General features: G+C 33.2%; 1 protein-coding gene across 1 annotated transcript in view; it reads left to right on the top strand.

Annotated features, from left to right (window-relative positions):
• Window positions 1-14,004, top strand: part of ROBO1 (roundabout guidance receptor 1) — a 1,016,983-nt gene that overhangs the window by 926,070 nt on the left and 76,909 nt on the right. The window contains exons 9-10 of the mRNA XM_081137820.1: window positions 8,467-8,591; window positions 11,136-11,307. Of these exons, the coding sequence (XP_080993946.1) occupies window positions 8,467-8,591; window positions 11,136-11,307 (297 nt within the window). The remainder of the gene's footprint in view (window positions 1-8,466; window positions 8,592-11,135; window positions 11,308-14,004) is intronic.

A 14,004-nucleotide genomic window follows, 5' to 3' on the forward strand; every position in this document is an offset into this window, starting at 1 on the left:
TGGACATAAATCCCACTTTTAAAGACCTCTGGAGACATCACAGTTGGCAACCAATTCATGGTTCAGTGACCTTTACTGTTAACTGCTTCTTTTCTATACTTTGCCTCAGTCATTCATGCCATTATTTAGGCCCATTACCTTCTCTTGTGGCCTAAGTAGTTATCAAGATTGCCTGGCCCCTGTATTTATTAGACCTGATTTGAAGACTTAAGTATCTCTCCAGCTAACTTATTTTCTCAGACCAAAAAATGTCTCTTCCTCCAGCTTCTGTATATTTTTTTCAAATATTTATCATTTTCCTGACTTATGTTTCCCAAATATGACAAGCAGAAGAAATGAGTCTCCCCTCCCTCCCTCCCTCCCTCTCTCCCTCCCTCCCTCCCTCCCTCTCTCTCTCCCTTCTGTGCTTCCTTTCCCTCTTCACCCCATTTTTGCTTCCATTCTCTCTTAGCTTATCCTATTTATACCTAACGATCATTGTCTGAACAATGTATATTCTTAGAAAGACGATTTCAAAGTAATGATCTGATCTGGATGGAGCCCTTTGATGTAACATTCAAAAGAGAAAGGAGGTCTCTTGTACTAAGTGTGTGTGTATATGTGTGTGTGTTTGAGAGAGATAGCCAAACTTTTAAACTCTTGTTTCAAAAAACTATTAGTCAAGTATATATTATTTTTATTATTTCTATTTTTAATGAAAGTTATTCTTTTCCTCTTTTAAATGCAAAATGAAACAAGTTTTATAATTATATAATTTATGTGTTATATAAATGTGTTTGTGTATATATAACTCCCCCCACCAACCTCCCCCCGCCAAAAAAATATAATCTGGGTGAAAACAGTAAAACAGTTTACTTTCTACAAGCTCAGCCTTGTGGCAGGTCCTTTAACCCCTCACTCCTTTCTTAACATTCTTCAGTATACAGGGTGTCTCAAAAACATGTATACACATTTTAATAGCTCAATTTTGAAAATGAAATGTATTTTAATAAACAGTGCCATTATAATTATTCAAAGTGTGTGTGTGTGTGTGTGTGTGTGTATAATATAAAATTAGGGCTGTTCCTGGAGATGGATTGTAATGTGCATAGTGTTATGTTTGAGAAATTAAATAGCATGTTTAACTCTGGCTGATGTGGCTCAGTTGATTGCGGGGGTCCTCCTGTGCCCCAAACAGTGGTGGGTTTGATTCCCAGTTTAGGGCACATACCCAGGCTTCAGGTTTGATCCCCGGTAGAGGCGAGTAAGGGAGGCAACCGGTCAGTGTTTCTCTTACATTGATGTTTCTCTCTCTCCCTCCCCCCTCCTCTCTCTAAAATCAATTTAGAAAAGCTTTAAAAAATTAAATAGCACATTTTAATCACATAAAAATCTATTTGACATACTTACCTTAAAAAGAATTTTTGTTAAAATATTATTTGTTCTCATGTTTCAAAAGAACATTGTTTTCTTCTATTTCTAATGATTTCAAGTATTGTGATTAAAACTGGTCCACCCTTAAGAAATGATTGCATTGATTCCTTTTTATTTCACCAAAAGGTGAGGTTGTCAAGAGGCTTTAAACCTGCATTCTTCTCACCTGCTCGTTTTCTATGTATTTTTTAAATAATAGCTAAATATTCTTAAAAGGTTTTTAATATCATGAGGAATTCTTTAAAAAGAGTTTTTATGTGTAAGTAGTAACGATTTTAGGCTAAACAGTTTATGCCAGTTTAAATGTAAAATACCTTTTGTATCCCATTGCATATAGCTCTCCCAAACTGATTAACCAGTAGAAACATTTGTACAGAGACTGGGATTCAGTCAAGAGGCCTGGACGGCGGTCTTTGGTTAGTCATCTGTGACCTTGAGAAAGTTATTTAACAATTTAGGTTCTCTGTTTCTCCTGCAAAAAGGATCGGGTTAGACTGATAAGTTCTAAGGTCACTTCCAGCACTAACATTTTAGAGTTTTATTGTTTTATTAGAGATAGAGACAGACAGGCTTTTCCTCCCTCTTAGGGGGCAGGGGAGTTGGAGTCGAGGTGTTCCCAGCCTTTAAAGCAGAAAGAAGAGTTGTTGAGAAGAGTTACGAGGAGGCTACGGGAGAAGCCGGCCATAAACCACAGGCTGTGGCGCGTGGTGCGTGAGCAGGGTGCGGGTGCCTCTGCCGCTTCTGGGCGCACCTCGCTGGGCAGCAGCGGGCGCTGGGTGTTGCCCAGAGGCCCGACTCTGCAGAGACATCCTTTGACCCAACCCTGAGACAAGCCAGGAGAAAGGGGAAATCTGAGAAAAATTTAAAGAATGTTCTCCCACTTCTTATTTAGAATAGAAAGTTCGGGGTGATAATTTCCTTCAAATGGGTAAAAGGGTTTTTTTATGTGGCGTATACTGATGGCATTTATTTGTTTACTGAAACTAGGACAGATGAAAAGGGGGTTAAATTGTGACAGGCAGATTTTCATTTGGATAAGAGGGGTCATTTCCGGAAAATCATGGTTGTTAAAAGCTGAAATGATTATTCTAGAGCAGGTCCTCAAAAACTTCTGTTTTAGAAGCTTCTCTGTGAGATATTGTTCTTAGATAACTTTTACTGTCCTTAAGAGACTATGGCATATTTTCCAATTATTGTCATTGACATGATATGCAAATGTATTGCTTTGAAATCCTTAAACACACTGGATTTTAATTAATGAGAGATTCAACTCCTATGACTTAATTGCTGGTGAAACTTATAAGCAAGAAAAAAGCACTTTTTAAGTTTTAAATGAGCTGCTTTCCAGTAATTTTCTTATTTTTAACATGTTGGATATTCTTGAAATGTTTAAGGAATTTTAAAGTACTGAAAATATACAACTAGAAGACATTTAGGAGTCATTCCTGTAATCTCTAGATTTTAAATAGGCTTGATTTTTAAATGTATAAGTCTAATTAGATCAAATGTGTTTTCACAGATTACCCCAAAATATGATTCTACAACTTTTTGGGTTTTCTTTAAAGCAAAATTCTGTTGCTATATGTCAGGTTCTCTCTTATAGTTTCTAAGTATTTCTGTCTGTCATTTAAAAGACATGGTTTTTGAGGTTTCAAGAAGTGTAGCCAAGTCTGATTTACTTTGTTTGTGTCTTCAAATCTGGGTAGCGTAGCTGATTCTATTATAAATATTATGCTTGAGTAAATGAGAAAGATTTTTTTCCCTTTTCTTGCCTGAGTCAGTGAAAAATTATGCTTAAAGTATTTTTCTTTCGAGAGAAAAATAAAGACAAGTTTTTTCATTCACATTGAAGGGAACATGTGAGTTAAAATGTATTTCTGAGTTACCTTTAAATTTTGTATATGTGATAACAATAGGTAAGAGAGCTTTGTTTCTTAAAACTTTACTATTTCACAGCAGCAGTGCTCTGCATAGTTCATTTACTTAAACTACAAGAATGTATATTAAGTCTCTTTAATTTGGACTTGCTGAAAAACATGGGAATTATATATTTGAGTAAAATGTATTGTGGGTGTCTACTGAGCTTTTATGAAAAAGTTCTTCATTTGACAGTAGTAATTGCCTTTGCTTCTGAAAGAGAGAAATAAAACAATTGTTTTCCAGTATTTAAAGTATGTGTGACTTGATATGTTGAGATGCCCAATGTCTCATCACTGAAAACAGATAATATGATTATGACTTTTTTAGATAGTGTTATAAAGTTTTCTCTGTTTTCATAATGTGTTCACATTTTTTATGGGTCTTCTCAATTAAAAATATGGAAGAATTTAAATGTAACAACTAATAACCTTGCCACTCAACCTGTGGTCATGGACCAGCAGCACGTGGGTGCTATTTAGAAACACAGAATCTCAGGCCACACCCTTTACCTATAGAGTCATAATCTATATTTTAAACAGACCTTATGGTGATTTTGTATGTTTATTCAAGTATTAGAAGCTCGGTTTGATAGAATATTATTGGTAGTATGAATCTTTAAAAAATTAATCTGATGATAGAATTATAGAATTTAACACTTCTTTATCTTTGATTAAGATGCTTGATTTCTAATCTATATAACATTAGCAGTTAAAATTTATAATGTTTTTTAAAAACTCATTACACATATAGTTATCTAATTCTGTCATCTAGTAACAAAATGTAGTCATTGAAAAGTGTTTTATAATTTTATAGCTGTCATCCATTGTAGCTCTGCCATCGAATCATTGAAGAGATATTAAGATCCATTTCTAGTTTTCTTAATTTATTCATGATTATACCTAAAATGCTAGCAAATATATTCATTCATGGGTAGTATGAGCCATGCATCCAAATATTGTGTTCTTTATTTTATTTTAAAAGACAGATCACTGTTAAGTCAAATCTTATTACCTTTTCTGTTTCGTTTCTGTTTCTTTATTTTTATTTATTCCATGTTTTCTTTTTTTCGTTTTAGTTGTGTCTGGTAAGTTGACATTTTATTGGCCACCTCCTAATCATCGTGTCACTGTGACTGGAACTTCTCTCCCCTTTCCATCCATACCCTTCCATGTCCTTCAACCAATCAGCCTCCATGTTTCACTTGTCATTGGCCACAAAGACAGACTGCACAGAATAAAGTCTGCAGGAAGTATGGGTAACTGGCAAAGAGTAAAGGTAATGGGGTTGCTAACTTTATGTCTTATTAAATGATGTGTGATCTGAATCCTTTTATTTTTTCTCTCTTTAAATGAGTGATAAGTGACGGGACTGTATCTTGGTTGAGTACTGTTTCAATGTATATCTCATAACATAAACCAAAATAGGTACACAGAGAACAATTTGGACTTTTTTGTCTAAAACACGTTTACGTATTCATATCTCTTTATCTGAGCTTTTGTAACTGCTGGTCAGTAATAGTCATTAAAAGTCCTGTTGGTGACTAACCTTGCAGTCGGGGCTGTTTGCACTTGTTTTCATTTCTATGGGTCAGATTCACTACATTTTGTGTAATAAGTAACTACATGGTGTGTCCAACATTTATTAAGGTTTGATTTGTCCTCATATAGTCATTAGGGTTCTTAAGCACATTCATGGTGAGTACCTTGGGGAAGGCCCATTCACTCTTTAAAGGGAAGCTGGCACAGCATTTTTGGAGAATTTTGCATGCATATGCTAAGTGTTAGGCCAGAAAATAATTTTGACCCTAAAAGTATCTCCTTATTTTTTTTTCCAATTGAAAAGCTGCACAAGTATTATAAAGGTGTCACTTCATATTAATACAGATAGACTGGATTGTTCAATAATGGTGATATAATAATAGACTAAATGAAAAAAATAGCTTTCTCTATAAAAATATAGATGATTAAACTTAAACAAAAAATAAAGACAAAAGTACAGGATAAGAATGGAGTTGAATGTTTACATAGTATGTGTTATGTAATCTATATTATATGATATTGATAGAAAAACAAAAACACTTAATCAGATTAAAAAGACTATTAACAAAATGGGAAACTATATCCACAACATATGTGAGAAATAGATAAAATTTCAGCCTATAAATCGTTTTTAGAAGTTAAAAAAGATAAGCATAGGACACAATCTTCAACAAATAGGATCTCAGTGGCAAGGTAATATGAAGATGAGTGCTTAATGTCATTGACATAAAAATACTCATTAAGAGGAGATTCCAAGTTCAGTTTGGCTGAGATGTTAATGCTCAGTGTTTGTGAGGTTTTAGGGGAAGGTGCCCTATTAGAGAAAGTGTGAGTTGAAATAATTTTGAATATAATTGAGAAAGATATTAATCTCACCACTGTTTTTAATAGTGAAAATAAAAACAATCCAAATTTAAAACTAATAGATTGGTTAAATAATTTAAGGCAATTGGTATATGGGTTATTAAATAGTCATTAAAATGATATTGTAGGAGAATATTTTAAAACAATATGGCCCAATTTGCATGGTTGAATTACGGGCAACTTTTTTTTTTTTCTTTGCTTGTCTAATTTCCTAAATTCTCAACACTGACCAATTGTGACATTAGTAACATGATTATATGTTTTTAATTATAGCAAGTTTAAATATCATAGCCTTGAAAAATAGTTCAATATTTTATCATAAATATCAAGTAGATGCATACTATGAATGGCCTCAATCTAAATAGATAGGTGATTAGAGTTATAACTACATCTGATATTTAATATACAGTGGAGTGCAAAAGAGGTTTACAGTTGTCTTATGGAAAATAATACAATAATTAATAAGATAATACAAGATTAAGCTGTGTTTCATGTACTCACAACTGTAAACCTACTCTTGCTCACCCCTGTACATGTACAAAAGGATTTTTTAAAGTTATATTTCTAAGACATATCTTGTGGCTGATGTCACTGTTGATGTTGGCTTGACAATATGCCTATAAAACATAGTAAATTCATTTCTAGTCGAATATCCTGTGTGGAAGGATTGCTGCAGGATAAATGTTCTTAGCACAAGGGTTTGCATCCCTTGTTCCCAAGTAGGTCTGTGAGGTTGGGGGAGAGCTGGCATTTTATAAAAGAAACATGGATTCTGGCACACATTATTAGACCTGCTTCTGAGAATAGGAAAAAGACCACCCGAAGTTTTTACTTGTCTAAGTGGTTAAAACATTTATATTTTCCTACCCAAATTCCCTGCATATTGGAAAGTCATATTCTCCCATTCATTTAATTAATCATTTGTGGTTTTTATTTTTCATTGAAACAAATTAAAGTCTCTCCTGGCTTAAGTTTATTATCCAGTCAGTCCTTTCAGTTTTTCCCTCTGATACCTACGTCCATGATTCCAGCCCTTAATGAGGAATCCAATGCTCCTGTATGGATGTGTATGGAGGAAAATCCCCCAGTGATGATGGCCATGCCTGTTATTATAAATGGATAATGATAGTGTTTGCTAAAGTCATGAGTAAACCATTCAATTACAATCAGAGTTTTAAAAAATTATAAGCTAGAACCAAATTGAACCTAAACGGTATCGCCTAACTTTGTATTTTCTTCCCTGTAAGTTACAGAACATTTGAAGGCATTTGACCTGGTTTTTCAGGTCTCCTATAATTTTCTAGTCAAATGGTATAATTTCAACTAAACCTCAATTAAAAATAAAAAGGGAGTACAGAAGAAGTTAGGAGATCTAATTGCTTTCTTTAGTTTTGCCACCATGTAATCTTTAGCTTAGCTGTTTTACATATCCCTTTTCCTAAGGAGTTATTTCAATTAATATATATATGTATATATAAATTTATAAAATTTATATGTGAAATATATTATTAATATTTATATATATGTCTTAAATCAATTGGCCAGAAAATATTTAGCTAGAGAAAAATACCCTTTCAAGTCCTCACCTTCATTAACAAAGCAATCATATTTTTGTGGGCAGAGTGGAAGCATTTTGTAGAAACAGCCTGAGTATAATTTTTCATTCACATTCATTTTGTTGGAGGTATCCTCAATAACTGATGCAAGTAACTAAAAGTACTTTTAAGGGAAATCTTAGAAACAATGCAACAGTCTTCAAAGTGGATTAGAAGAACCTTACCCTGTATAAACTGTTAAATGCCTGGCTTGAAACGTCTGCTTCAGTTTGGACTCAGACAAGAGGAGAGTAATTAGGTGTTTCAGACAGTTGATAAGAAATGCATGCGAAAAGTGTAAACAGTAGGTAGAAAGACGTACATTCAGTGCACATTTTTCCAAGCATAAAGCACAGTCCAAACAAGCTCCGTTTTTTCCCAGGAGTGACTCCATCGGCGCACCTAATGTTTTCAGCTGCCATTGCTCGCAGTGCAACTGACACAATTTTCTGACACTCTGTTTGCCGCTGGATGAGGTGGCCGTTTAAGTCTGTAGAAATCAAACAGTTGGGACAAAGCTGGCGGTGTTTATAATGTCAGGATGAGCAGATGTTTCAAATTTGCCCTCATTTCCATATATATTCTGTTTGAACATGCCCTCGCTTATGTAAATGAAGGAGGCATTCGACTCCACTGTTGCTTTAAATTCATATCTGTTCAAGTAATTGGACTAAGGATTTTAAATGGTTATAATCCGCACGACGGCATTGCAGGAGCTTTTGAGTTGGAGTCAGCGTAGGACCCGCCTGTACCAGGCCGTCCTTGTGTGTGCGATTCGAGCCCATTCACCTTTAAGCAGCTCTAGGTGAGAAAGGATAGTTATTCCAGCAAATTTCAGGAGTGCTTAGGATGAATGCAAGGGGTCAGCTGTAGCTCAAGAACTCTTTAATGTGGAGGTAAACCTTAGAGGTTCAGGGGATGTGAAAACCTCTTCACGAAACACCTCCCTTCCCTTCTATAAATATGCATTTAACAGCTGGGCCTCAACCCACCGAAAGGGTGAGAATTTGGACCTTAGGCACCACCGTCCACAAGGAGTTGTGTAAAGTAATGGCACTTGGGATAGCAGCAAACTGTCTCAATTAAGACAGTAACCACCTGCCTTTGACTCAGTGCGATTTGTTCCATCTCCCTAGAACCTCCGCATTTTGTTGTGAAACCCCGCGACCAGGTCGTTGCCTTGGGACGAACTGTCACTTTTCAGTGCGAAGCAACCGGAAACCCTCAGCCGGCTATTTTTTGGAGGAGAGAGGGGAGTCAGGTATGAGCTTGGTCTGTTATTTCAATCAGCAAAAACATATATGTGTGTATATATAAACATATTACTTGGTCATACAATTGTCACTTTAAGAGAGCTGGGACATCTCAGTGTCATGGAAAATTTCAGCAAGAGAGAGAAGACATTTTCTTCATTGTTTTAATTCTCAAAGCAGATTTTCCTGCCTAGTTTTGGTGCACAGTGTGGTATATAGAATGGTAATTGTTTTATTATATAAAATTTACCTTTATTGCCAATTCAGCAATATTTTTAAAAAACTTTTTCTCCACATAATTAGTTATCATTTCTGTTATACAGATATCTGTAGTTATATGTTAAATGAGATTTATACACATTTAGAACAGAAATGATAATTATTTAGTGAAATTTCTCTGAAAGCACCAGGAATCAGAAGTGTCTTGTTCACTTTTTTATATATTATGTATATACATACATATACAAGCATACATATAATTAATAAATATATTAATTAAAATTTTATTGAATAATATGAAATTTTCTTTAACATAGATGTCATGTTAAATATAGCTCAGTATATTCTAATTCTTTGAAAACTATCATATGTGATCGCCACTTACCATCAAATTGTACTCTCTAAACATTTTACAAACCATAATTTTCATATACCTTGAAACTAGGATATAGAGATCTATGCCCTTACAAACTCTTAAGTTCACTATTCGGCTTCCGTTTAATGAAATTTCAAAACAATTTCACTTTTAAAATAATGGGAAACTTTAAAATAGTTTTTTAGATGTAAGTCTTTTTTTCTTATCTCTCAATAACTTGCCTTCTTCAATAAAGGGAAATATTTCCCTTTTGTTTCTGATACTTATAAAAAAAAGGATTCTCATTCGTTTTTTATATATATACATATATATTCCTAATCTCTTTTATTTTTTGCTTACATCAATCTTGGGTGTGTTGTTTCATGGTCTTGCTTATACTATGCTACTAATAACTTATTGGTAGTTTCCTCGCTGACTCAGTGATCTTCTGTGGCAATGCCATCAAGTTTACTTTCAGTTGTCCTTTGGAAGGCAGACATTAACTTGGTTACAGTAAGCAGGCCATCATTGGAGTTCTAGTAACTTGGTTGATTCTAACACACTCCACTTGGCCTCAAAGGAGTGCATTTGCTGACAGCAAATTAAAGACAAAAAACCAAAATATTTTAGTGGAGCAGGAAGAATCGGAAGCATATTATATAAGAAAACCTATGTACCGATACTGGTAAATCCACTAGAAGTTCTTAATAGAGTAACATTTAAATGATTCACTTAATTATGTAAATAAATTATTCCTTAAGATGGTTAAACTTTATATCAGATTTCAAGATAATTTTAATTTGGCTTGTTTTGTTTAATGATGCAACTTACTTTAAAAAAATATATTTTTTATTGATTTTTAGAGAGAGGAAAGGAGAGGGAGAGAGAGGCAGAGAGACAGAGAGAAAGATGGGAGAGCGAAACATAGATGGGCTGCCTCCCTCACTCCCCTACCAGGGATGGAGCCTGCAACTCAGGCACGTGCCCTGACTGGGAATGGGACTGGCCACCTTTCAGTGCCCAGGGGGATGACCAACCAACTGAGCCACACTGGCCAGGGCAATGCAACTTACGTTTTAAAAACATTGTTATTAGACATATATCATGGAATAGTAGTTAAGTCTTTATAAGATGATGTATATAAAAGGCAACTAAACTTTTAAAAAGGAGCAACTTTATTTTGTTAGAAGAAATGTTGATATTTTTTATTTCATGAGAGACACAATGACATGATTTGTTAATTTGCATAAAATATACACTCCCTCTAACAAGTATGATGTTTCACTTCATTTTAGAAATTTGTACCACAAAAATAACACCACATCTTTGCATTTAAGATAACTTTCTGCAGAAATAAAGCTCCATTATGAATTCTTAAATTCACTGTATGCTCACCATTTAATAAGAGAAACAAGAAATTATTAACAATTTGATAGACGCTACTGAACTTTTATAATGGATGGCTAGCAGAGATACTTGTTATGGTGCTAAAATGAGATCCTTGAACTTTGCATGTCAGAATATGCTTAAATTCTAATTTTGTGTATATGATAAAAGACTTAGTGTTTATAATCCTAATAGTCATATATATATATGAAGCAAAGCTTTTGACTCTGCTTTGGTTAAGTACATGAACTTTCCACTGTAATGATACCCAATATCCTTTTAAATCTAGTATTGTTAGAAACTGATAATTATAAAAGAATTCATCAATATTTAGAATTTATTTGGAATTTTAAGAAACTAGATCACTAAAATTTGTGTATTTATGTGTTTATGTATCACACTTCTATATACGTGAGCATATGATGAAAGAATATTTAGCTAATATGTGTACATATATGGGTGTGGTGTGTTTGTGTATGAGTGTATATGTATGTTTATATATCTATTTATAAATATATGTATATATGCCAAATTGTTGGAACCTAACAATTAACCTACTGTTATTCTTTTCTCCCCAAATTCTGGGTTCTAGAATCTGCTTTTTTCATACCAGCCACCACAGTCATCCAGCCGTTTTTCAGTCTCCCAGACTGGTGACCTCACTATTACTAATGTCCAGCGATCTGATGTTGGTTATTATATCTGCCAGACTTTAAATGTTGCCGGAAGTATCATCACAAAAGCATATTTGGAAGTTACCGATGGTAAAGTAGAATATTTTATTTCAAAATATCCAAGTTTGGCTGAGGGTCTCAGAAGAGTGCCAGTAAATATATTTATTTTGAACTTTGTATCCTTACAGCAGTGCCGGTGTAAAGCTAAAGAGGATGTTAATACAGTGATTAAGTCTAAAATTATTCTTAATTTAACTTGGCTGTACTTTAAATTTCTAGTATCAAGTGGGATTCATAAAAGCATGGCAATTATGCAGCCAAAAAATTACACTGAATAGCTATACATAGACATGTTTCCATGTTTTGGAGGGAAAAAAAAACTATTTTAAAATCTCTTAATGTAAAATATCATCCTTTCTCTTTCATTCAAATTCAGGAGATAAGTGAGTTATTGATCACTTCAACTCAAAACTCATGATAAGGAACAGTTTTTTGTAATAATTTGATTTTTATTCTGTTCATCAGCTCCCCTAAACATGATCACTTAATGTTAAATATATTATAATGGCACAGTGATGGACACAATCGCCAAGCCATTAGATGGATAATTTGAAAAGAAAAAAAATATGTATACATATAAATATATAAAAATATATGCATATGTACATGTGTGTTTTTGTTGGTGTATAGTATTCCGCTGTCTAAGTAGCTCACAGTTTATTTGTGTATTTTTCTATTGATGGATTGTTTTCAGTTTAGGACTTTTATTAACAAAGCTAACTGTACCTGTGCAGTTCTCTTGGTGGGCATGTGCGCTCAGTTCTCTTGGTTTGCCTTTGGTGGATTCGTGGTCTCATTTCTCTACATTTTTCTTTTCTCCTATATTAAAGATACAAGTCCTTGTCAAGTATATGTACTAAAAATATTTCTTTCTATTCTTTTAATGATGGTTTTAGGGCTTAAGTAACAAATTTTAATAAGGACAGTGTATTTTTTTTCTTTTATAATTGGTGCTTTTGGTTTCCTGTCTTACCTTAAGACCATGAAAGTGTTCTCCTGAGTCTTTTTCTAGAAGCTTTATTCTCTATGCTTTTGAGATTTAAGATTTTAATCCATCTTAAATTAAATTTTATGTATGATATAAAAGGAAAAAAAATCATTTCCCCCCTATATACTACTACTTGTTCCAACATCATTTATTGAAAAAACTGTTCTTTCCCCACTGAATCACAGTGGCATCTTAATCATAATTCAAATGAACATCAATGGGTGGCCTACTTCTATTCTCTCTATTCTGTTCCACTGATCTATTTATGGCAGTTACATATGGTCTTAATTACTGTAGCTGTTTTCTTGTTTTGGGTTGGGTATTAGAGGTCCTCTGCATCTTCTCATAAGCTTTAAAAACAACTTGTTAATTTCTATCTACATACACACATATATCCTAAACAAACAAACAAAAATCAGAGTTTTAAATTTTTATTCCACTTAAATTATTAAACAATTTAAGGGGAATTAATATTTTAACAACCTGAGTCTTCTGAATTAGGAAAATTGTGTATTCCATATATATATATCAATTTATTTAGATCTTTAAATCTCTCAAGAGTTTTATAGTTTTCAGGATAGATATCTTGCACAGATATATAATTATAGATATATATATATAATTTCATCATGCTATTATTTAAAGTAAGACATACAGTTGACTTTGTATATTAAACCTGTATCCGGCAACTTTACTAAATCCACTCAATATTTGTTTGTAGGTAGATTATTTTGAAATATCTATGAACAAAATATGTGAACTACCAAGTAAACCAATTTTACTTCTTTCCAATAGTTATATTTTTTATATCTTTTTTCTTTTACTTGTGCATTGTGTGTGATCTCCAATATAATTAGTAGAATTAGTGATAGTGGACATATTTTTCTTGACCCTGACTTCAAAGAAAAGCATTTCCTATTTTGTCAATAAGTATAATATTAACTAGGATTTTATAAATATCTTTTTGAAATTGAAAAAGATTCTGAAGTAATTTTAATACATTACGTTTATTCTTTTGTTTCCCAGTGCTCTCAGGATAATGTTTATATTCCATAATATGCTTTACAATTCACATCTCACCTCTTCAGGCTTACCTTTGGATACTGTGTTGTTCACATGCCCTAATTTTTTTTGTGTGTGCTATGTTTTCCCTTTGTTTTAAGACTTCTATGCATGCTGTTTCTACTGACTTGTAATTTCAGTTTCTTCAAGAAGCATCCCCTAACTCCTCAAATATGGGTACGATGCCCCCAACCCTGCTATCTATCTCTTTATCTATCTATCTATCTATCTATCTATCTATCTATCTATCTATCTATCATCTATCTATCTATCTATCATCATCTATCATCATCTATCATCTATCTATCATCTATCATCATCTATCTATCATCATCTATCATCTATCTATCATCTATCTATCATCTATCATCATCTATCTATCATCATCTATCATCTATCTATCATCTATCTATCATCTATCATCGTCTATCTATCATCATCTATCATCTATCTATCATCTATCATCATCTATCTATCCATCCATCCATTATCTATCTATCTATCTATCTATCTATCTATCTATCTATCTATCTATCTATCTATCTATCTATCATCTATCTATCTATCTATCTATCTATCTATCTATCATCTATCTATCTATCATCTATCTATCTATCTATCTATCTATCTATCTATCTATCTATCTATCTATCTATCTATCATCTATCTATCTATCA

The sequence above is a fragment of the Miniopterus schreibersii genome (assembly GCF_964146895.1).
Source record: "Miniopterus schreibersii genome assembly, chromosome: 5".
NCBI classification, from domain to species: Eukaryota; Metazoa; Chordata; class Mammalia; order Chiroptera; family Miniopteridae; genus Miniopterus; species Miniopterus schreibersii.